We start from the raw sequence: 24,018 nt of genomic DNA, 5'->3' as shown, positions 1-24,018 counted from the left end.
AATCAGCGATTTCTCAGCTTTCCAGTGATATAAGTCACGACCCATTACTCCAGACCGAGTCCATGACCTTCCCTAGTCAGATGGATTTAAATTTATTTATTTATTTGAAACAAATTTGAAACGAAGGAACAAGTCATTGACACGCTACATTCCGATAAAGTAAGTGAGATTTCAATTTAGGCCGGGGCTCATAATTATTGTTATTCAATCTTCTTTTTATTCTTTCACTTCCGATTTTATTTTTGTGAAGTCACAGTTCTCGCTTATTTCGCTCACTGGCAGTAGTTATTACCATACATGTTCAGGTTTTTATTGAGTTCTAAACTTTTAGTTGAAAACTAGACTTTTTTCAAAAATATCCAAAAATTTTCAGAAAGAAACTCCAAAATTCTGTTCGAAGCATGTTTTTGAGAAAAATTCTGATTTTGCTCCCGAACCGGCCCATGACAAGCCTGGTTATTGTCTTGTTAGAAGACCCAATTTATAATCCTTATGCAAGAAATTTTTAAACTGCAATTTATAATTATTTGATTGTCTCCTGTCTACCTCTTTCGTGGCACGTCAAAATCAGTGTTATGAGTGTTGTACATTACAAGAGGGTTTATTAATTATTTCATCCAATTAACAATTATCAATACTTTGGTGGTGGTGGTGGTGGTGGATCCTGAATGATAAGTCTCGTTACTCCAAGGTCTTTCTTCAGATCCTCGGCAATCAAGTAGTAACGTCCAGTGTCTTTCTTCTGAAGCTTCGAGAAGACAGCTTCGCCGCCCTTGAGTGTCACTTTAAGATTAGCCGACTTCATTTTGTTGCCTTTCTGAAGAAAAATGAAGAAATTCAGACAAGTGTTAACATTCTATCCCACCTCATCAACCCAGGATCCACAATTCTTCTTCTTGGTCTTCTCACAGAAATAATAGAATTGGTCACTGCCTCCTTCCCTCGGTTCAAACTTGAATCCGACTGCTTCATCACTCCAAACTGAGTACTTATAGTCTTCTCCAATGAATCTACTTTCCACTATCTCTGATTCAGCAGAAACTAGAGAAATGACAGCGAGTAGAAGAATAGCAATGAGGGGTTTCATCTTGACAAGAAATGTGATAGAAATGGTTTTGAGGGGTGGTATTTATAAGGAAAATGAGATGATCGAGGTGGTCGTGTTATCTATTGTGAAATAATAACAGATAAGACAAGGAAGTGATTAAGAAAAAGGGGGGATAATAGTTCAGAGATTTGGGGAAGAAGGAAGTGGAAGAACGTACAGGCTGGTGAATCCAAAAGCGACAATCTCGACCAATTGACTGATACAGTACCGGACGAAAAGGTATCAACCAGAGTTGCGCGGAAGTGATTTTTTCTAAAACGGAAGTCGGAAGTCGGAAGTCGGAAGTAAAAATTCTAATCCGGAAGTCGGAAGTAAAATTTTGAAAACGGAAGTCGGAAGTCGGAAGTAAAATTTCTAATCCGGAAGTGGGAAGTCGGAAGTCGGAAGTAAAATTTCTAATCCGGAAGTCGGAAGTCGGAAGTCGGAAGCAAAATTTTGAAAACGGAAGTCGGAAGTCGGAAGTCGGAATACCGCGCAACTCTGGTATCAACATTGGCTGTTTTCAGTGGAAAATGACCAACTTTGAGAGTGTGCCATAGTAATTCTGATTGTCACACCATGAAAATTTTTAATGAATCATATAGATTGAACGTAGAGCTTCATTTTTATAATTGACAACTTTTTTGTACGGACGCTCCCTAGAGAGATATGGTCATTTTAAGACGACAGCTCAAAAATCACACTATTTTGCACTGAAATTGGTCGATTTGAGGGAGAAATTACTTTGTCGATATGTAACTTGCTAGGGAGCGTCCGTACAAAAAAGTTGTCAACTACAAAAATGGAGCTCTACGTTCAATCTATATGATTTATTAAAAGTTTTCTTGATGTGACAATCAGAATTACTATGGCACACTCTCAAAGTTGGTCATTTTCCACTGAAAACAGCCAAAGTCGATACCTTTTTGTCCGGTACTGTAAGAACAATTATTGAGATGGCACAATTTTCAGTAACTTGCAGAGTTTTTATCGAAACTGTCACTTTCAGTATTTTCATATTATTTTTATATTGAATGGTGAAAAAATGGGAAATTTTAAAGATATTTGGGGGAAAATAGTTTTTTTTTCACATTTTAAAGACCAAAAAAGAAGTTTCTGTATCGCAAATTGGATAATTTTGATAGGAACTACTATAAATATGAATTGTAGCCTGATAATTACGATTTCGTAAAATTTTCCTTCATAAAATCCGCTTTGAATTTTGTCAAATAAAAAAAAACTGAATTGTGGGTCATTTTAGGTGAAATTCCCAATTTTTGAAATGAAACAGTTGAATTTCTGAAATTTTCAAACAGAAAATGTCTAAACGTAATTTTCATAATTCACACCGAATTTTAGCTCAAAAACTTGCACTTTGCAGCTTAAAAATTTGAGAATTATTTAATTGCAGATAAGACAAGAAAGTGATCGAGAGAGGTGATGGAAGTTCTGCATAGTTATAAAGGCCCAGCCCGGGCAAATTGGCGCGAAAGTCATATTTTCAAATTTTTTGAAATTTTTTGAATTTTTTTGCGAAAAAGTCAAATTTTTGACTATCAGTCAGAATTAGACGAAATTCTGAAAAATAGTCAAAAATGGTCACATTTCCGATGAAAAATTGAAAAAATTTCGAAAAAAAGTTGTAAAAAAGGGTCATTTTTTGAAGCCGGGCCGGGCCGGGACTTGAAAACTATGAAGTTCTGGGAAAAAGGAAGTTGTAAGGAGGATGTACTCAGGTAGAGCCTGAAATGTTCTCCGGCAAAATAAAACATAGTTATTCTACTATAAGTTTTATTTATTTGAATCTATCTGGCAATTGAAGTAAAAAGTAAAAAAGGATCCCTAAGAATAGTTGAATATAAAAGTTATTCATTGCTTTGGTAGTGGAGCTGGAGTCAAGACATTGACTCTCAAATACCCGAGCTCTTCCTTTGGCTTCTCCGAAATGACGTAGTATCTTCCTTGGTCCTTTGTCGAGAGTTTGATGAAGGTTGCCTCGATTCCCTTGAATGTCACTTTCAGAGTTGCAGATGCGATTTTGTTGCCTTTCTGGAAAGATGGGGATGTTTAAAGTGAAAGGATTTTTATGAGATTATTTGAAGTTATGAGTTTGCTTGCAGTTTTTCTTGAACATCAAAATATATACAGTACCGGACAAAAGGTATCAACTTTGGCTGCTTTCAGTGGAAAATGACCAACTTTGACAGTGTATTTCGGTGTCACCTGATTGTCCGATAGACTCATGTTTATATGGGTTGGACAGAGCAAAAATAGTACATCATTTTTTAGTAGAAACACTACCATGAAAGTTACAGGTAAAGAAACCCATTACTCCCTGAAATCGACTAATTTCAATGCAAATTAGCGAAATTTTGGAGATTTTCACTTTGACAACCTATAACTTTCATGGTAGTGTCCCTACAAAAAAGTTGTCAACTACAAAAATGATGTTCTATTTTTGCTCTGTTCAACCCAAATAAACTTGAGTTTATCGGACAATCAGGTGACACCGAAATACACTGTCAAAGTTGGTCATTTTCCACTGAAAACAACGAAAATTGATACCTTTTTGTCCGGTACTGTAGTTGCCAAAATATAAAAAATACGGACTTTGAGTCTTTACTTGAAAACAACTTTTAGGCTCCACCCTCAAAACAGAAAGGCATTCCAGACCCCTGAAACTGTTTTGTACAGGCACTCAAAAAGTGTAAAACGGTGTATTTTCAGTTTAAGGGTGGAGCCAGAAAATCAATTTTAATATTTCGTTTTACGTGTTTAACTCTGCCGCACAAATTGAGCATCTTTTTGCCAGAGAAGCACTTTAATTGATAATATCTAAATCACGCTGCCGATATTTTTAACACGTCGGTAAGGTTAGGGGTCCAAACTTGTTAGGGGTCCAAACTTTGACCTTGTTTTTCTCGAATACCAGGCCTCGAGGGCAAAAACTGGTTATATATTTGGAACATACTTGCAAACCGGGCCGAAACGGGCCGACACGGGCCGGCGCGTAACTCGCTTCAAACTCAATATTATGAGCTCAAAAATATACCAAAATGTAGATCTCGACGAGTTCTATGTCCGTGACATACTACGGGCCGTATGTCTAGTCGTTAATATGCCGCGGGCCGGGAAAAAGTGCCAAAAAACGCGAAAATGGCCAAAAAAGCCATTCTAACCCGGCCCGCGGCACATTACCGAATAGCCATCCGGCCCGAAGTGGGTCACGGAGATAGAACTCGTCGAGATCTACATTTTAGTATATTTGTGAGCTCATAGTATTGAGTTTGAAGCGAGTTACGCGCTGGCCCGTGTCGGCCCGTTTCGGCCCGGTTTGCAAGTATGATTTGGAAGCAGAGTGATTTCAGCTTTTTAGTGATATAGGTGACGGCCCATAACTCCACGGAGGCCTTCCTTAGTTAGGCTCTACCCCCCAAAACAGACCAGAATGCCCGGCGCACAACTTTTTTCAAACGGACTCCTAAATGTGTATAAAAGTCCGCAAAAACCAAATGCTTTTTTCAAAAAGAATTATCCTTGAGCTACCTAAAATTAGGCTCTCCACCTTTTCAATAATAGCCAACTCACCTCATCAACCCATGATCCACAATTCTTCTTCTTCTCTCCCTTGGTCTTCTCACACAAATAATAGAACTGTGATTCCATGCTTCCCTCAACAATCTGTCTCTTGAATCCAATCGCTTTCTCATTGTATAGTGGGTACTGTAGGTTCTCTCCTTGAAGAATGTGCTCCACTGGCTCCGATTCAGCAGAAGCTAGAGAAATGACAGCGAGTAGAAGAATAACGATGAGGAGTTTCATTTTAAGAGATGATGATACGAACTGGGCTCCGCGAGCCGTATTTATAGGAAACAATTGATGATAGAAGTACCTGACAACTGTTGTTGAAACAAGGAAGTGATTTGGAGGAAGAGTTCAGAAATTTGGAGAAAGAGGAAGTAGAATTGTGGCTCACGTGAATGTAAACATTTTACGGAAGTATAGAATTATCACTGAGAGCTTTGCAGATTTAGTGTAATAGACTTCTACAATGAACATTTTGAATTTTTTGTAAAAGTTTTACAGAATTAAGGGTCACTTCTGAAAAACGCGTGCTGAAATTTAAAGGTGCTGGCGGGCAGAGTAATATTTGCATACAAACAACAATTGTAATTTCAAATTTTCCTCCGGTCATGATAAAAATTCAAAAATAGTTATAAGGTTGAACTACAGTAATTACAATAATTCTAAGCCGTTTCAGTTGAAAACCGGTTGTGTCACTAAGTTTATTTTTAATGGATCATACAGATTAAGAATAGAGCTCCATTTTTGTAGTTGACAACTTTTTTGTACGGACACTCTCTAGAGAGTTATGGTCATTTTAAGAGAACAGCTCAAAAATCGTACTATTTTACACTGAAATTGGTCAATTTGAGGGAGAAATTATTTTGTTGATATGTAACTTGCTAGGGAATGCCCGTACAAAAATTTTTTTTAATGGATCGTACAGAATTTTTGTAGTTGACAACTTTTTTGTACGGGCGGTCCCTGAGGAGATGCAGCGCCCTGAACCGGCTTACCTCCACTGGCACCAGAGGTCGAGAGGGTAAGCGACTTCAGAGCGCTGTATCTCTCCAGGGACCGCCCGTACAAAAAAGTTGTCAACTACAAAAATGAAGCTCTATCTTTGTTCTGTATGGTTTATAAATAATTTCCATGGTGAGACAATCAGTAATATCATGAAACCTTTTCGAAGATAGAGATTTTCAACTGAAAAAGGCCTATAGCGGGTTACAGTATCAAAGTAGTCAAAGTTACGCACACTGATTATCTTTATTAGCACAGAAAAATATTTAAAATTTATGGAAACACGTTAAGATCGACATAAGAAGGAATTGGTTCTTTTTCGAAAACTGTGAAATACACTCCCTCGTCCTTCTTCAACACCTTCAAGAGCACAGCGTTCTTCCCCTTGAGTGTCACTTTCAGAGTAGCTGCCTTGACTTTTGTTCCTTTCTGGAATAAGGAAAGGCTTTAAAAATGTACCAATTAAAAAAAACTTTTTTTTGACATTGACTTTCTCGCTTGAAATTTCACAAAATTCGAAAAAATTGAAATTTGAATTTTGGCGCCAATTATCCGGGCCGGGCATTGACAAGTATGGATAATTCTATATAGCCGGGGGTAGCTGAAATCACGAGGATCTAGAATATGTTTTCAAATTTAAATTGGCATCAAATGACCCCGGAGTCACACTATTTTTAAGCAATCTCACCTCATCAACCCACGCTCCACATTGCTTCTTCTTCTCTCCTTTCGCCCTTTCACAGAAATACCAGTACTCGGCACCTTGGCTTCCTTCAGTACCAATTCTTCTCAAACCGCTCACATTAGGGTCCTCTAGGACGAACGTGTAGTCTTCTCCTTGTATCACTTGTCCTTGTGGATTTTCTGCTTCCAATGCAGAGGTGAGGGATATTGTCGCGAGAAGGAGAACAATGTTAAGGGAACTCATTTTGCAAGGGGAAATACAAAATGTTGAAGATTTGGGGGTGGTATTTATAAGGGAAATGAGATGATAGAGGTCACTTTATCAATTGATAAATAATAACAGATAAGACAAGGAAGTGATTGGGAGGGAATCGGAGAACGAAAGTTCAGAGATTCTGAGAAAATGGAAGTTAAGGGTTAAAAAATCTATAAATGCTCCATTAAAACAGAAAGATGTTCTACAATCGTATATGTTTAGTAGGGGTCATAACTCCAAAAACTTTGGTAGTTTTCTGTTTAAAATGTCTATCTTTGAGATGGTGTTACGATATCACTGATTGTCCCACCAAGAAAATTTTTATTGATCGTACAGATCAAAGATGGAGCTCTATTTTTGTAGTTGACAACTTTTTTGTACGGGCGGTCCCTGGAGAGATACAGCGCTCTGAAGTCGCTTACCCTCTCGACCTCTTGTGCCAGTGCAGGTAAGCCGGTTCAGGCCGCTGCATCTCCCCAGGGACCGCCCGTACAAAAAAGTTGTCAACTACAAAAATGGAGCTCTTGTTTTGCTCTGTATGATGCATAAAAGTTTCACTTGATGGGACTATCAGTGATATCATGACTCCCTCTCAACCGTATTCTCTTCAAAAGACCGGTACACACACCTATTCGCCTCAAGGAAGGTTCTATATCTACGGCTGAAAATCTTCAAAACACTTACTAAGCTTATTCTATAGTTGCAAAAAATTACTGTTGTTTTGAAGTGTGTATGTTCGAACATCAAACTTTAAATCGTTTGTTCGTCTTCCTATTCAACATCGTGCCGAAAATTACTGAAATCTTAAATCAAGTTGTCTCCCTTTGCTGGCCAAACCAACTCCAGTTTACATGGACAAAAGAGTTGTCTCAAATTCAGCTCTAACTCAGTTTCATGCAGTATCCCCAGCGGATTCGGCCCAAAAGGAGGAAGGTTGATGTACCAGAAGGACATGGAAGCAGATTTCATGAGCTATAAACTCGGAGCCCCCGTCGTTCTTCTGGCAGCTCTCTAGACGACAGGATTCATCAACAACGGCGCCTTTTTCTCCACTTCCTCCTTCTCAGAATCTCTGAACTTTCGTTCTCTGATTCCCTTAATCACTTCCGCGTCTTATCTATTATTATTTATCAATTGATAAAGTGACCTCTATCATCTCATTTCCCTTATAAATACCACTCCCAAAACTTCAACATTTTGTATTTCCTCCTGCAAAATGAGATCCCTTACCATTGCTCTCCTTCTCGCATTCATTTCCCTCGCCACTTCTGAGTCTGTGCCCCTAACCGGTGTAAAACCAGGAGAGGACTTCTCATTTGAACTAAAAGATCCAGATGCGATTGGAGTGACTAGAACACTGTATCAAAGCAATGCTGACGCGCAATTCTATTATTTCTGTGAGAAGACCAAGAAGAAGCAATGTGGAGCGTGGGTTGATGAGGTGAGGTACTTTGTCGATACGTAACTTGCTAGGGAGTGTCTGTATTCAAAAATGTTTTAATGGATTTCACAGATCAAGAGTAAAGCTTCATTTTTGTAGTTGACAACTTTTTTGTACGGGCGGTCCCTGGGGAGATGCAGCGCCCTAAATGGCACCAGAGGTCGAGAGGGTAAGCGACTTCAGAGCGCTCTATCTCTCCAGGGACCGCCCGTACAAAAAAGTTCTCAACTACAAAAATGAAGCTCTACTCTTGATCTATACGATCCATTAAAAAAATTTTTGATAGGACATTTAGTAATACCGTAACACCCTCTCAAAGTTAGAAATTTTCAACGGAAAACTACCAAAGTTGTTAGAATACTATAAATCGCTAATTTCAGAAAGGAAACAAAGTCAAAGGAGCGGATCTCAAAGTTGCATTCAAGGGGAAGGAAGCGGTTTTCTTGAAGGTCCAGCAGAAGGACGCTGGAAGTTACCACACGGTTTTCGAGAATGCACCAATCAGTGCATGGGTGAACCTTGAAGTTGTAGTTCCAAAGAAACCAAAGCATTAATAATATTGAAAAGGTTTAATAAATATTTTCTTTTGATTTATTTATTTTAACATGATAAACGCAAATTTTTTGAAAAACCATGAAGCATACTTGTTAAGGCCCGGATAATTGGCGCCAAAATTCAATTTGAATTAAAAAAAAAGTTTTTCTAAAATTTTGAGTAACTGACTAACTACGAAGTGGGTCTGTCTGTTTCTTTGTCTGTCTGTCTGTCTGTTTATTCGAGAATCCTGATGTCTGTCTTCTTTAAACAACACGGGGAAGGGATCATATAGGTCTAATAATAAGCGTCAAAGACACTCCTGGCGTTTGAGAATTTCTGTCTGTAGTTCTGTTTGTCCGTTTGAGAAAACACACACTATGAGTAGCATACTTTAAAATGTTCGGAAGTGTGTCCGGGTGTCCGAATTTCTAAAATCTTAGTAAGCTTATGTAAATACTCTCCTATAGTTTACTCGTCAGTGAAATTCCAAATGTCTGTATGTGTGTTCGCTCGTCCGGATGTCCGAATTTTGCGATTCTATTGGTTGAACTAATTTCTTTATAATGCATGTGTCTGTATGTTTATCAAGTTGTCCGGGTGTCCAAAATCTCAACTAACTTTTGACTTTTCTATGCCGTTTACTGAAAAAATCTCGAAAAATGAAAAATTTTAAGTGGCGGCCTAACTTTTCCACCAGTGGCCTAGTTTTCTCATAATTTTTTATAATTTATATGTATGTATGTTTGTCGGGTTGTCCGGATGTCCAAAATCTCAACAAACTATCAGATACGGTGTTCAAAATGTGTTTATGTCTGTCCATCTGCCTGTATGTCCGATTATCCACAAGAGTGTTTAACAACCAAAAAAAAGATTTGTACTTAATATATTTATTCAATAAAAACATTATTTTTCTTCATATTATTAAGTAAATGCGCAGCATTCAAATAAATTATTACAATAAAAAGCTCACGGAAATGAATTGGGATGGGACCTACCGGTAATAAAAGGGGGAGAGATTTAGCCCGTGAAATTTGGAATTTTTGGTATTTTTGGTATTAACAAATAAATAAAACAATAAATTATCTTATTCCCATGGCCTGAACACTTTGACGACCTTCTTGGCGACAGGTACCGTAACCGCTACGGTAGGTGACGTAATCGTCGAGTTCTCATTGGGCGTCGTCGGCTCGATGGAAGACGTCGAGGTGTCCGATGATGGTGGTGGTGAGTCCAGTGAGTAGGACGGTGATTGTTGTGACATTGGTGGTGGTGGTGGTGGTGGTAATGGTTGTGGGATAGGGAGGAATGGGTTGAACTGGAGGAATGGGTTGATGGGGAATCCGAGGGGAAGGGGAAGGCGTGGGAAGCCGATAAGCGGTTTTGGAGCCAGTGAGAAGTCGTAGAACTTCTCGAGCTCACCGCAACGGACGATCAGGTGGCGGTCGCTCTGAAAATCGTAAATTTTAGAATGGTGGCCGAGGTTTTTTGAATGGTGTTGCCTAACTTTAGAATTTTCGTGGCCTAACTTTTAGAATGGTGTGGCTTAACTTTTTCGACTGGTGGCCTAACTTTCAGACTGAGGGTCTAACTTTTAGAATGGTGTGGCCTAACTTTAGAATTTTCGTGGCCTAACTTTAGAATTTTCGTGGCCTAACTTTTAGGATGAAAATCCTCGGCCATGAGAAATTTTTAAGCTCTTTTTCAAAAGACATGGCCTAATTTACCGCCCGTGGCCTAGTTTTTTTTTCAGTCAAACACTGAAAAAACATTCGAACATTTTTTATCCAAGTAGTGGCCTTTCTTTTCTGCCGTGGTATAATTTTTTTACTTTTGACTTTTTTAGACCGTTTACTGAAAAAAAAAATCTCGAAAAATGAAAATTTTTAGGTGGTGACCTAACTTTTTCATCCCGTGGCCTAGTTTTCTTACTTCCCAATTTTTGATATTTCAATGCAGTTTACCTCGACAAATCTCGAAAAACGAACATTTGGTGGCCTAACTGACCAAATTTTTTTCCTATGGCTTGGTGGACTAACTTTTCCATCCCCGTGACCTAGAAACCCCCTACTCACCTTAAAAAACTGATAGGCAACCGCCTTGCCAGTCTTCTGCCCCTCTGCTATCGCATGTGTGTACAGTGACTGCTCCTGTCCATTCCTGCTCACAAAGTTGTTTTTCTTATTCCGGATATAATTGATAATGATGTCGAGAGTGTTGAGTCGTTGCATTTTTTCACTGAAAATTTACAAAAATTTAAATCAATTTCGGCGCCAAAATATCGACTTACACTTGCTGATGGCTCATCAATTTATTCTCAATAATGAAATTCTTCAACGCATCGAATGCCTCGCCCTGTCGATCCCTTCTATCCTGCTCCCGATTCTTTTTCACCTCCTTCCGATCCATGGATCCTCCGGATTCTGAAGTCGACGGTGATGAGACTCCAGAGTAGTCGTGGTGATGACGTTCCTCGGATTTTCGTTTGTTTTTGCCGGACGTCGACACCAAAAGTGACATCCTCTCCCGGTCGAAACATTGCTTGGCTTTTTGTACGAACTCCTGACAGACTTCTGAATTCACTCCAAGGGATTTGATGAAGGTGTAGGTGAGGGTCTCGATGGTCGCGTATCCGTCGAAGAATCCTTTGCGGTTTGGGTTGGTTGACGGGCCGGGCGACTCGGATTCCATTCGGGTCACCAGTTCAACGGCTCGGTTCAGCACTTCGCTTTGGCTGGAAAAAGAAACTATTTGGTGACCTAAGTTTTCACTTTTAAATTTTTGACTTTATATTTTTGAAAAATGAACATTTTTAAGTGGTGGCCTGTCCCAAACTGTCCCAATTTTTTTCTATGGCTTTAACCTCGGTATGGCCTAACTTTTTTTATTCCGGCGGCCTAGAAACCCCCACTCACCTTAAAACCGTGATTCGCTACTTAACATCAAACACTTTGACTTAGGCCTAGTGTTTTAAGGTCAAAAAATTTCCGATCAAACTTTTAGGCTTAAATTTCAAATATTTGGAAATTTCCTGTTTTTTCCGCTAAAATTGGCTTAAAATTTCAGTTTTCAACTCAAAATTATTTGCAAAAGCTTTGAATTTTTGGTACATGCTCAAAATTTAGGCTGTGAGGGTCGTAGGCTTAAATTTTTTTAATTTGAAAAATTTTTTTGTGAAAATCTTAAAGTCTGAAACTACAAAACTTTAAACTTACAAATTCAAGACGCTTAGTTTTAGATTTAGAAGTCAAAAACTGAAATCCTGATTCTGAGCATCACGTTATACAGTGACCAATTTTGAGAATGTGTTACGGTATCAGTAATTGTCCCAACAAGAAAGTTTTTAATGGATCTTACAGATAAAAAGTAGAACTGCATTTTTGTAGTTGACAACTTTTTTGCACGGACGGTCCCTGGGGAGATACGGCGCCCTGAACCAGCTCACCCCACACTGTTGAGGTCGAGAGGGTAACCAACTTCAGAGCGTTATAACTTTCTAGGGAATGCCGGTACAAAAAAGTTGTCAACTACAAAAATGAAGTACTATTTTTGGTCTGTATGACCCACTAAAAATTTTACTTAGTGGGACAATCAGAAAAACTGTAAGACACTCTCAAAGTTGGACGTTTTTAACTGAAAATGGACAAAGTTGTTAGAACATTTTCCTTTTTTGCATTTTTTGATAACCCCTCCTTTCAAATTCGGATTGCCGAATGTTCCCAAACCTAAGAGCCTAAAGATTACTTAAGAAAATCCCAAATCCCAAAAACATCGTCATAATCTCAAATATGGTATTTTGAAACTAGCAGATCTCCTCTGTCGTCACCATTCCCCACTTACGTCAATTTCTCCTGATCGGATTGATGCTGGATCAGCTCCTGAAGCTCTTTGATCTTCGCATTAATCTCGTCGCGTCGTTTCTTCTCCTGTGTCGTTTTGCGATTGAACATGTTCGGTGGCGATGTGCTGAGAAGGACCATATGTGCTGAAAACAAAATTTATTTGATTTTTTGGGGGGTGAATTGATTGATTTTATACGTAGATGTCGTGGCAGACGAGAGACAACAAAATGTTGCGGAATTGGTGACGGAGACAAGAAAAAGTCATAAACCATTCGGCGGGGGAGAGGGGGAGCGTGGCGATTTACAGTATCCCTGGAGAGGAGACGCACCCATTCTTAGAAGAATTAGATTCTTATCTATTTTTTTTGTTTTAATTGTTGGAAACTACTAAACCCAGATTCCTTGTTGTAGGATTGTGAGGATTGTGAAGAAAAATTGGGAGGAAGCTCAGATTGAATTTGTAAATAATTAATATTGCAGGTATTTTATATGACAAGAAAGTTGAGATTATGAAGATTCTAATTTTGTCTTCATAATTAGTATAGGATCAATTCCCACCCGAAATAAAGAAGGTTTTCTCAATGCCCGCGATCAAAAAGAGGGGAACAACGTGTAGCAAGCACTACGAGCAAAAAAAGGTGTGAGAAATTGAATTTGTAGAAATTTTATATGAATAGAAAGCTAAAGTTACCAGGATTCTTAATCTGTTTTCAGATTCCGTCTAGGATCAATTCACGCCGAGATACACGCGATTTTCTCAATGTCCGCGATCAAAAGGAGGGGAACAACGGGCAGCGAGTACCTCCAAGGAAAAAACTTGTAGTAAGCGAAATTTGTCAACTTTTTTATATGACTAGAAAGCTGAGATTATGAGGATTCTAAATCTGTTTTCAAATATTTTCTAGCACCTCATTAGGCTCAGATACACAAGATTTTCCCAATGTCCGCGATCAAAAGGAGGGGAACAACGGGCAGCGAGCACCACGGAAAAAAAAGTTGTGAGATATTAAATTTGTAGAAAATTTTATATGACTAAAAAGCTAGATTTATAAGGATTCTAAATCAGTTTTCAGAATCCGTCTAGACCAAATTGCACCCGAGATACAGACGATTTTCTCAATAAAGGAGGGGACCAACGGGAAGCGAGCACCGCAAGGAAAAACTTTGTGGCGGGTTAAATTCTCAGAAATTTTAAATGAATAGAAAGCTAAAGTTACAAGGATTCTTAATATGTTTTCAGATTCCGTCTAGGATTAATTCACGCCGAGATACAAGCGAGTTTCTCAATGACCGCGATCAAAAGGAGGACATCAATGAGTACCCCGAGGAAAAAAATTGTGGTGAGCGAAAAATTTTATATGACTAAAAAGCTAAAGTAGTAAGGATTCTAAATCAGTTTTCAGAATCTATCTACAGTCAATTCCACCCGAGATAGCCGCGATTTTCCCAATGTCCGTTATCAAAAGGAGGGGAAGAACGGGTGGAAAGCATCCCCTATTCAAAAAAATCAAAAAATTATCATCTCTCAGTTTCCCACCAAAATCTTCGTTTTCTTCCTTATCACGTCCTATCACACGCGTGATATCAAAACGAGCCCCGGTGTCGAGTGGGTGAGTTATCAGTATGGGAACGGTTTGATAAGTGTGGCGGGCCCATGGGAAAGTGTACTTGAGTGGGGGGGATGTTCCCACAACTCTTCATTCGGACCGACAGAGATGAGCCCCTAAAGACTAATCCGCTAATGGAGGGGGAGAGGTGAGAAAACCGGAAACAAGATGAAAGGTGTGTGTGTACTGTTGGATGGTTGGGTAAATATGTAGTTGGCGGTAGGTGGGGAGGGGTAAAGGTGCCCAGGGGGGTGTCAAGATTTTGTAGTAAAAGTCAACGACAAAAAAGGAAAAAAGGGTACTGTAGGCTGGAGCCATGTGGAGACCGGAAGTAAATAAAGTCAGTTTGGGGAAAAATGGGGTACTGTAGGCTTACACACGTTTACGTGAAAATTTTACTTAGGGTATGGTAGGGAAACTGTGCTAAAGTTACGGTAGCGTTGCGAATGGTAAAACATAAAAATGAGTTGGGTTAATGTAGGCTTACGTGGTTAACGTGGAAATTCTACTTGCGGTACGGTAGGGGTACTGTAAAGTTTCTAAGGGTACTGTAGCTTTACTTACGGTAACGCGAAATTTCTAATCTTGGAAGAGTGAAAGTACGGTAGGGCTACGGTAAGATATCATAGGGTACAGTAACGACTACGATAAGATTACTGTAGGGTTAGAGGATTACTGTACCCCGAAAAAGAAGAAACTCAAAAAAAAATGAAAGAATGAAGAACACAACTGTGTATCTGACATCTTGTTGTTGGGGTGTTGTTGTTACTAATTGCAAACGGATGCGCGTAGCTAGGGGGGCGGGGCGTTGGTGTTATGGCGGGCAGAGGAGGCCCCGCCCACTGTGGGAAAGGTGGATGGAGAAGAAGGGGGAAGGATTTTATGATAGGGTGTTTTGGGAAGATGGGATGTGATAAGGGGGATGGATTTGAATTTGAAAATAGCAATTGAGGAGACATCCGGAAAAGCTGATAGACAGACAGACAAATTATGCACAAAATTCTACTTTTTAGCTAGTTGAAAATAGGAAAATTTTGTCATTTTTTGAAAAAATGTGGAAATTTCGGACTTCCGGATAAGCGGACACAGAGACAGACATCTAGAACTGATAAAATGGGATTTCTAGATATTCGGACAAACAGAGTTACAGACAGACAGACAGACATTTTGAGGGCCACGTAAACACTCCTAATTTAAGCAAAAGTTGAGCATTTTCGTAGATCCTGGACATCCGGAAAAACCGACACAGGACAGACAGACAGAATAAAATGAACTGATAGGAATGTCAGAAATTTTGGACATCCGGAAATACAGAGTTACAGACAGACATATATGCATTCAACACTCTTTTTTTTTTTTAATTTTTGGTTTTCTGGATATCCGGACAAACCGACACACAGACAGACTGACAGACAAACAGGTAGGTATTTGGACATCCGGAAAAACAGAAAAACAGAGGGAAATTCTAGAAGTCTTTTTGAAGACTACTCGGAGAAATCTTCTGGCGCGCCTTTGCCGCTTTCCTGCCAGCCGTGTGAACCCCGTTCCCCCTCTACCAATATTCTTCCCACGTGGCCACATACATATTCTGTCTCACAATTATGTCAATTACACCCCCACGTGGTCATTTACATAGACAAACAGACAGATAGAGTTAGGGAATCCCCGGAATTTGCCTAAAATGTAAAATAATATTATTTTGGGATTTTCCCTTGACCCTGGCTAACCCTTTCTCCTTTTTTCCACCGCTTCCGTTTATCACTATGGTGTTAGTTCCGGCAATATGTTATGAGAATCCGAATCGAGAAGTCACACTTGTAACGCTGATCTGTGAGAATTTGGGACAGATTGTTGGGAAAATATTTGAATGTTGACGGTACAGTTTGGTATTCTTGGGCGATGGGGTATACTTTATAGATGGTTATGGTATCGGAGGGTTTACGGTATAGGGTTATGGTATAGGGGGGTGTACTGTATACTGGAACAAGTTATGGGAGATCGATTTGGAGGATTGAAATTTGAAGTTTCAGAATTCTTAAAAACTCAGATTTTATATTTTCCGTGAAGTTCCCTATTTTTAAACAAAAAATGTGCAGAAAGTCGGTTTTTAGAAGGAACTAATGTAGCTGGAAGGGTTACTGTACCTTTTGAAACTTTTTGAAAATCCTCAAAACTATTGACAACTTTAGGGAAATCCAAAATTTTCAAACAAAAAAAACGTTTTGGACTAGAAATTTCACTACTTTAAAAACAGTACATCTAGATGAAAACTACATGTCCGGAAAGCTGAAAACCAGAGGATTCTGAATCTGTCTTCAAAATTTGTCTATCACGAAAATCCACCGAGATACACCAGTTTTTATAGTGAGTGGTCGGCGCCCTCCCTCAGATCGCGGACATTGAGAAAATTGCGTGTATCTTGGCGGGAATTGGTGTTAGACGGATTCTAGGAACATATTTAGAATTCTTACAACTTTAGCTTTCTAGTCATATAAAAATTTTGATAAATTTCGTTTATCGTAAATAGTTTCCTTGGGGTGCTCGCTACCCGTTGTTCCCCTCCCTCTGATCGCGGACATTGGGAAAATTGCTTGTATCTTGGTTAAAATCGCCTCTAGACAAAATCTGAAAACGGATCCAGAATCCTCATCGCTTCATCTTTCCAGTGACACACTCTCCTACAGTACCCTTCCCTCCCTAATCTCCCCGATCTCCACCATCTTGTCATCACCCTCTTGTGTACCTTTACATGTCGTCTCCAAAAAATAACAAGTTTCACACCAATTACCCTCACCGACGAGAGCGAGAGCGAGATAGCCAATCAAAACCATAATTATTTAGTCAACATAGATCTAGATAATAACTTGTACTATGAGAACGAGGAATAATACCGGAACACGAAAAATGTTGTTCCCATGAGCTCTCATAATCGTTGCTCTTTAACACCACTTAACGTTCCCATGGACTAATTGTGAAGTGGGTGGAGGGGAGATGAGAGACGATGCCGACCAATGATATTCGACAGTTATTAGGTATAGCCATGGGGGAAAAGGGGGACGGGAGGTTGACATCATATTGTTAGGGGGGACTAGGGTAGGCCACGTGGATACTTAGGAAGCTTAGAGTTGGATGGAAAGGGGATCGGAGCCTAGGGTGTACTGTTGACACCCTAGCTTGTGTGGCCTAGTTTTCCCATAGTTACTGTAGAGCTCCCTGGGATACTGTAACTAGGTGGTCTAACCTTCCTATATCCTTCTCTTTTTCAAATTCAAATTTCCCTTATAAATATGTGACGATCATAATCATGACGACCCCTTTATCTATACCTCTATCTTGTTATGACTACCCTTTTTATTCAAATTTTCTGACCCAAACAACTATATTATGACTGTAAAATTTACAATCCATATACCCTGACCTAGTTCTCTGGGAAGTCACTTTTTGAATTTGAATTTTTTGGCCGGTAAGGCAATAGGGTGATTTGAAATTTTAGACGAGGGGAGTCCTGAGAATCCTGAAGTTGGAGCTGCCGGATTATAGTATAAGGTGTACTGTAGTTTAGGGTATACTGTAGTGAACGTCAGAGGTATACTATTTTTATGTATACTGTACTGTGCGTTTGACCGGTAAGATGTTTTAATTGCATTTCGGTGAACTTTCGAAATCCGATTTTTTTTTTGAGACAAAAGTTTAAATTTAACTAACTTTCACATGGTGCCATGGACTCAAAAAGAGCCCAAATTTAAAAAAATTTAAAACAACATAAAGATTAAGTGTGGGACTCTATTTTTGTAGTTGACAACTGTTTTGTACGATTCGTCCCTAGTAAGATATCGCTAACTGAAGTGAGGAGCCTTTTTGACTAGCTTAAAACCACCCAAGCTTTGAATGCCTGAAGTAAGGTCCCAAACTGCTGAAATCAGAAAAACTTGTACATGATTGTATAGTGCAAATCTAAATCTCCATGTTTGTAGTTGACAACTTCTTTGTACGGGCGGTCCCTAGAGAGTTACGGTAGAGTGAAGTTGGCATTCTTTGGTAATCTTACTACCTACCGTATCCCTTTAGGGAGGACCCGTACAAAAAAGAAGTCTACTACAAAAATAAAGTTCTAAACCTGATCTTTACAGTCATTTAAAAAATTTTAAAATCCCGCCATTCTGGAGCCCGGTACACCATTGACAAGCACTGCCACCATCCCCACCCTCCAACTTTAAGCCTCAAAGGTAACCTATCTTTGGCCTATCATGGATCGCTTAAACAAGAAAATTTTTGACTACAAAAATAAAGTCCCAGACTAGTACAACATTCTCAAATAAGAATTTTCAGATTCCAACTCCAGGACGCTCTCTAAAATCTAGCCGATCTCAACCGCACAAGCGGATGTTACATTTCTCACCTAACACTTTGTTGGTTTCCCATGCAATTTAGACTTTCTTAACTATTCCAGCTATACATTGTTCCCATCCTGTATCTATTATTCATTCCGCGTGTCATCCGCTTCGCGACATCATAAAACGATGTCCCCCCCCCTCCTCCGTCCGTGTCAATTTGCTCGCTTGTCGGTGTCCCTCTCTACTTGTCATCATCAAATGTTGTGTTGTGTTCCCATACCGATTTATCATTGTTCCGCGAGACGGAGGCGCCGAAAAGTGATGAGAGAGTGTGGTGATAGGGGGAGACGCAGAGTGAGCGCGGACAGATCTCGCGCACTCTATTGGGGCTCTCTGATCTCGCCGACAAAAGAAGGACTCGGGAATTTTATTGGATTGATGATTGGAGAATGTCAATTTGTAAAATTAAGGTTTTGTTGAGGTTTGGGTTCCAGGTTTTGGGAGCTTTTAGGGAGAATGGATTGTCCGAAAAAATCGAGGTGCCTTAGTTTTGGCAGGGTACTCAACAATTTGAAATTTTATTGAGACCTAGAAATCCAAATGGTGGTCTCCTAGCAAAAAACCTAGCAAAACCAAAAAACGGTTTTTTTGAGACAATAGTTGAAAATTGACAAACTTTGACATTATGCCATGGGCTCAAAACTGGCCCAATTTTAAAAATTTTTTAGATCAACGTAAAGATCAAGTGTGGGACTCTATTTTTGTAGTTGACAACTTTTGTGTACAATTCGTCGCTAGGAAGATAGCGCTAACTGAAGTAAGGAGTTTTACTAGCTTAAAACCACCAAAATTTTGAATGCCTGGAATAAGGTACCAAAATGTTAAAACCTGAAACATTTTTATATTGTTATATAGTGCAAGTCTAGGACTTTGTTTTTCTAGTTGAAAACTTTTTTATACAGGCGGTCCCTAGAGAGTTACGGTAGAGCAAAGTTGACTGGCTCAGCGCTCTATAGTCTACAAGCTGAGGGATTGATGTTTGACTATAGGATCAGGGTGTCAAAAATGGTTAAATCTTGAAAATTCTTATTCAAGCACACAGAAAATTTCCTAATCTCCAAATTTGTCGTTGATAACTTTTTTGTACGGTTTCACCCTACGGTAGAGCGAAGCGGGGACAGTTTGAGTTACCGCCGTATCTCAAAAGGAGTGGAAAACGGTCAAATTTGAGAGTGTACCATAGTAATTCTGAATGTCACACCATAAAAATTTTTAATAGATCGTACAGATCAAAGGTAGAGCTTCATTTTTGTAGTTGACAACTTTTCTGTACGGGCGGTCCCTGGGGAGATGCATCGCCCTGAACCGGCTTACTGGCACCAGAGGTCGAGAGGGTAAGCGACTTCAGAGCGCTGTATCTCTCCAGGGACCGCCCGTACAAAAAAGTTGTTAACTACAAGAATAGAGTTCTAAACTCGATCTTCACAGTCATTTTAAAATTTTCAAATCCCGACCACAGGACACCCTCTAAAATTCAACCGATTTCAAGGATTCCCCTTTTCCCCACTTCATCCATCATGTTACACTCACAGCCTAATTGACAACCGTCTGTGACTATATCTATCCTTTCCCCCCCCCCCTTTTTTCCGCTCTCAATCAGTACGAAAAGGGCGCCATCACATATAGAGAGGGCGATGACACGCGGTGACTCCTTTGATGTGGTGCCCTCCTAATTTTTGATGGCACGAGACGACGTATTGGAGTACAATGGGAATGGGAAATTAGGTGTGTTTAGTAGAAATGAGAAAGAGGGGATCGGAACCAAGGGGGTACTGTACCATAGCTAGGCCACGTGGATAATCAGGGGTACTGTAGAGCTTCCTCGGGATACTGTAACTAGCAAGGCCTAACCTTCCCATAACCCTTTTTTTCCAAATTCAAATTCCACGATCATAATCATGACGACCCCTTTATCTATACCTCTATCTTGTTATTACTACCCTTTGTATTCAAATTTTCTGACCCAAACAACATATTATGAATGTAAGATTTACAACACCCATAACTGTGACCTAGTTCTCTGGAAAGACACTTTTTTGAATTTGAATTATTTGACCGGTAAGGCAACAGGGTGATTTGAAATTTTGAATTTGTACTGTAGTTTAGGGTGTACTGTAGTGTGGGGTATACAGTAGTAAATGTCAGAGGTATACTGTAATAGAAAGTAAGTTTGTATACTATGGATTTGAAAAGTTGGGTATTTAAGGACTGTCTGATAAAGTTGAAAAAAACTCAAGAATTCGAAAAATTTTTATCGTGGCCTAGAAGTCCGAGTGGTGGCCTAGAATCTAATAAAAGCAAAAACCGCTAGCGATACTGTAGTTTAAACGTTTTAACACAGAGGGTTAGAGATTCTTAGTAGAGCGCGTTTTCAGCATTCGAAAAACTCAAATTTCAAAATTTTCAAATACACAGGGGTAGGTACTGCACGCACCGTAAGGCTACAGTACTTCAAAACGCTATAACAAATTTCTCCCCAAGCAGGATACTGTAGCATTACGGTAGTCAGAAATTTATAACGTTATACATGGTGTTCAAAAAACTTGATCAGCGGAACTAACTTTCCCACCCAATAAGTTTTTCTTCTCACTTTTTTTCACATTTGCAAATAAAAAAGTGAAATCGCCACCCCCATCAAAACTCAATAACCCGTACTTACGCTACCCCAACATATGTATGTTTTTCCCCCCTTCCCCCATTAAAAGCCGTTTTTTTCTCTTTTTTCGACAATCAACTAGCCGCTAACCTATCTCTCTATCGCCCCAGGTGTACATGACCGCCTCTCATTAATTATGCACACATCATTTGTCCGAAAGGTGGTTGGGGACGACGGGGGGAGCGCGGGCGCCATCAAAGTAATGACGGTGGCAAAATGTGGGTCGCCTGGGTGGACACTAAGAAAAAACAGCTCCGGATGGTCCAGAAGCCCTTTGTCGGCGAACACACGTGGCCAGATGAACAAGCTTAGTGGGTGATGAGAGAACAAATTGGTTTAGGGAATAGGAACTAGTGGGGACTAGGGGCTGCAAAGTTTTAAGGAATTTGAATATATTTTTGAATTGCTTACAGAACACCAAGATACGAACGATTTTGTCAGTGTCCGCGATCACAGGCAGGGTGTCAACGGGTGGCGAGCATCTGAAATATTCTGAGCGCTGTTGCATACTTCCAAACTCAGAACCTTGGCAAGAAATTTATATGTGCAAAAAGCTGAAAACTTGAGGTTTCTGAATCTGCTTTCAAAATCCGTCTATGACCGATTCTCACCGAGATACACGCGATTTTGTCAATGTTCGCGAGCAGAGGGAGGACGTCGACCACTCACAATAAAAATGGTGTATCTCGGGGGATTTTTGTGCTGGGCGAATTTTGAAAACAGATTCAAAATCCTCAGGTCTTCAGCTTTCCGGATGTCTAATTTTTATCTAGGTGTACTTCTGTTAAAGAAGTGAAAATTCGTGTTCAAAAATGTATTTTTTGCTTGAAAATTGGATTTCCCAAAGTTGTCTTTGGGGATTTTCAAAAAATCTCAAAATGTACAGTAACTCTTCCAGCTACAGTAGTTTTTTCCAAAAATCGACTTTCTGGACATTTTCCTCAAAAAATAGGAAAGTTCCCAAAAAAGTTGAAAATCTTAATTTTTTGAATCTACGACCAAACTTTTCAGTGGACACCTTTGAGCCGATCTTTATTGGACATTTTTGAACAAAAATTACATGACTAGAAAGCTGAAGTCATGTGAATTCTAAATCTGTTTTCAGATTCCGTTTCTGATCAAAATGAACCGAGATACACCACTATAAGTTTAGACCACGCGTGCCGTTGACACCCCCCTTCAGATCGTCGACATTGACGGAGTCGTACTGTAGAAGGCCGGAGCATTTATAAACTACTGGTAAGCTGAGATTATGAGGATTCTGAATCTGTTTCCAAATTTTCAAAAAAGTTGAAATGAACCGAGTTGCACACGATTTTGTCAATGTCCGCGATCAGAGGGAGGGGAACAACCGGGGGCGCGCGGTTGACTACTAGCATGTGTTGATACGGGAAGCGCTGTTATTTCATGGGGATTGTTATACATGGTTGGAAAGCTGAAATCATGAGGATTCTGAATCTATTTTCAAAATTCAGCTAGAGTCAAAAAGAAACGAGATACACCACTTTTTGTTTAGATCACGCGCGCTTACCGTTGACGCCCTCCCTCTGATCGCTTTTATCGGTCGTATCTGTATTTAATTTGAAGCCAATTAAAATCTGAAAATAGATTCTAAATCCTTGAGACTTCAGCTTTTCAGTCATATCAGTTTTTTCCCTCAAGCTTCAAATTTTGGAGTGTGTAAACGCGCTCTAACGCTAACTGTTAACGCGAAGCCTTCACTTGGTTCATTTTGTTGCTGAATTCATTAAATTGAATCAAAATGGTTCTTCGCTTGAGCCCTATTTCTGTTAATAAAGCATAAATATAAAATTAAAATGAATTCGCAGACAGCAGGATTCGAACCTACGCGGGCAGAGCCCAATTGATTTCGAGTCAATCTCCTTAACCACTCGGACATGCCTGCACGAGAGAGGGCGCAGCGAGATTTTGTTGAAAAAAGGGGGGGGGGAAGCGAGGAAGAGAGGAGCCTTTGGGAAATTTTTGCGTTTTTTTTTAGTTATGAGCGCATAAGAAATACGAATTTCTTGAGAAAATGACAATATAAACATCGTTATTTGATGGTAAATATTAGGGGAAAACGTCTTGGAAAACGTCTTGTGTATAGTCCTCCTCTACAAGCATGGGAACCTTTGCAACAGCGCTCCGCTGCACACTAAGTACCGTACCATCTCTCCACGCGACCCTCAAACTTATGGTTATAATGAAAGAGAACTTTTTTATCAGTGACCGTCGATCTAGAGAGGGGGGACCGCCCGTCATGTGGACTTAGGTAATAAGCGTATCCGGGTGAGGAGAAGAAAGGACTTCCGACGGTGTGCGGACGCACCTTAACGGAAAGTAATTGGTACCTGCTAACCCTTTTTTGTGATTAGGGATTAGGGGGGACTCTGAGGCTCTGACATTATGAAGGGACCAGAAATAGAAAATAAACTTTTGAAAAAAAAGTGTTTTATTTATTTTTTGAAAAAAATTTTGTAGCTCTAGGACCGGTCAAACATGAATTGTTAGGCACTAGGCTAGTTTTTTAAGTGATTTTTTTCGATTTGTTAAAAAATATATATAAGGACAAAAATAAGCGGTCGGCATACACATCTTAAGGGAAACCTTTATGGGGAACGTCTGTACACATGAATGGGAAACTGGAAAATTGGGCGGCACACTTCTTATATATATATATATATATATATATATTTCTAGCTATGGGAACTTCTCATGAGATTTTTATATGATACTTATATGTCTGGAAAGCAGAAAATGTGAGGATTCGGAATCTGTTTTCAAATTTGAGTTAGGACCAGAACGCGTCGAGTTACAACACTTTTAGTTAGCAGCGTTTGGAAACCGCGCGCGGGGGGTGCTCCCCTCCCTCTGATCGCGGACATTGTAGTAGGCCTGGACAGCTGGAAATGTGAGGATTCTGAATCTGT

The 24,018-nt window shown here is 39.6% G+C and overlaps 5 protein-coding genes across 5 annotated transcripts; 1 reads left to right on the top strand and 4 right to left on the bottom strand.

Moving 5' to 3' along the window:
- Positions 1-631: 631 nt before the first annotated feature.
- On the bottom strand, positions 632-1,087 carry GCK72_004291 (uncharacterized protein; the record flags this gene model as incomplete). The annotated part of the gene is made up of 2 exons (XM_003092700.2): positions 632-817; positions 866-1,087. 2 exons carry the CDS (start codon positions 1,085-1,087, stop codon positions 632-634), a joined length of 408 nt encoding a protein of 135 aa, XP_003092748.2.
- A 1,869-nt stretch (positions 1,088-2,956) lies between these two features.
- GCK72_004290 (uncharacterized protein) lies at positions 2,957-4,909 on the bottom strand (the record flags this gene model as incomplete). Its single annotated transcript, XM_053724586.1, has 2 exons — positions 2,957-3,136; positions 4,676-4,909. The coding sequence occupies 2 exons, from the start codon at positions 4,907-4,909 to the stop codon at positions 2,957-2,959; spliced, it is 414 nt and encodes a 137-aa protein (XP_053588780.1).
- A 1,038-nt stretch (positions 4,910-5,947) lies between these two features.
- On the bottom strand, positions 5,948-6,602 carry GCK72_004289 (uncharacterized protein; the record flags this gene model as incomplete). Its single annotated transcript, XM_003092699.2, has 2 exons — positions 5,948-6,103; positions 6,363-6,602. The coding sequence occupies 2 exons, from the start codon at positions 6,600-6,602 to the stop codon at positions 5,948-5,950; spliced, it is 396 nt and encodes a 131-aa protein (XP_003092747.2).
- A 1,228-nt stretch (positions 6,603-7,830) lies between these two features.
- Positions 7,831-8,609, top strand: GCK72_004288 (uncharacterized protein; the record flags this gene model as incomplete). Its single annotated transcript, XM_003092705.2, has 2 exons — positions 7,831-8,055; positions 8,436-8,609. 2 exons carry the CDS (start codon positions 7,831-7,833, stop codon positions 8,607-8,609), a joined length of 399 nt encoding a protein of 132 aa, XP_003092753.2.
- Positions 8,610-9,676: 1,067 nt separating this feature from the next.
- On the bottom strand, positions 9,677-12,569 carry GCK72_004287 (uncharacterized protein; the record flags this gene model as incomplete). Its single annotated transcript, XM_003092702.2, has 4 exons — positions 9,677-10,039; positions 10,665-10,827; positions 10,880-11,323; positions 12,430-12,569. The coding sequence occupies 4 exons, from the start codon at positions 12,567-12,569 to the stop codon at positions 9,677-9,679; spliced, it is 1,110 nt and encodes a 369-aa protein (XP_003092750.2).
- Between the last annotated feature and the right edge of the window lie 11,449 nt (positions 12,570-24,018).

This window comes from Caenorhabditis remanei, chromosome II (assembly GCF_010183535.1).
Source record: "Caenorhabditis remanei strain PX506 chromosome II, whole genome shotgun sequence".
Taxonomy (NCBI): Eukaryota; Metazoa; Nematoda; class Chromadorea; order Rhabditida; family Rhabditidae; genus Caenorhabditis; species Caenorhabditis remanei.
The sequence above is the reverse complement of the archived record's forward strand: the minus strand, read 5'-3'. Positions and strand labels throughout refer to the sequence as shown.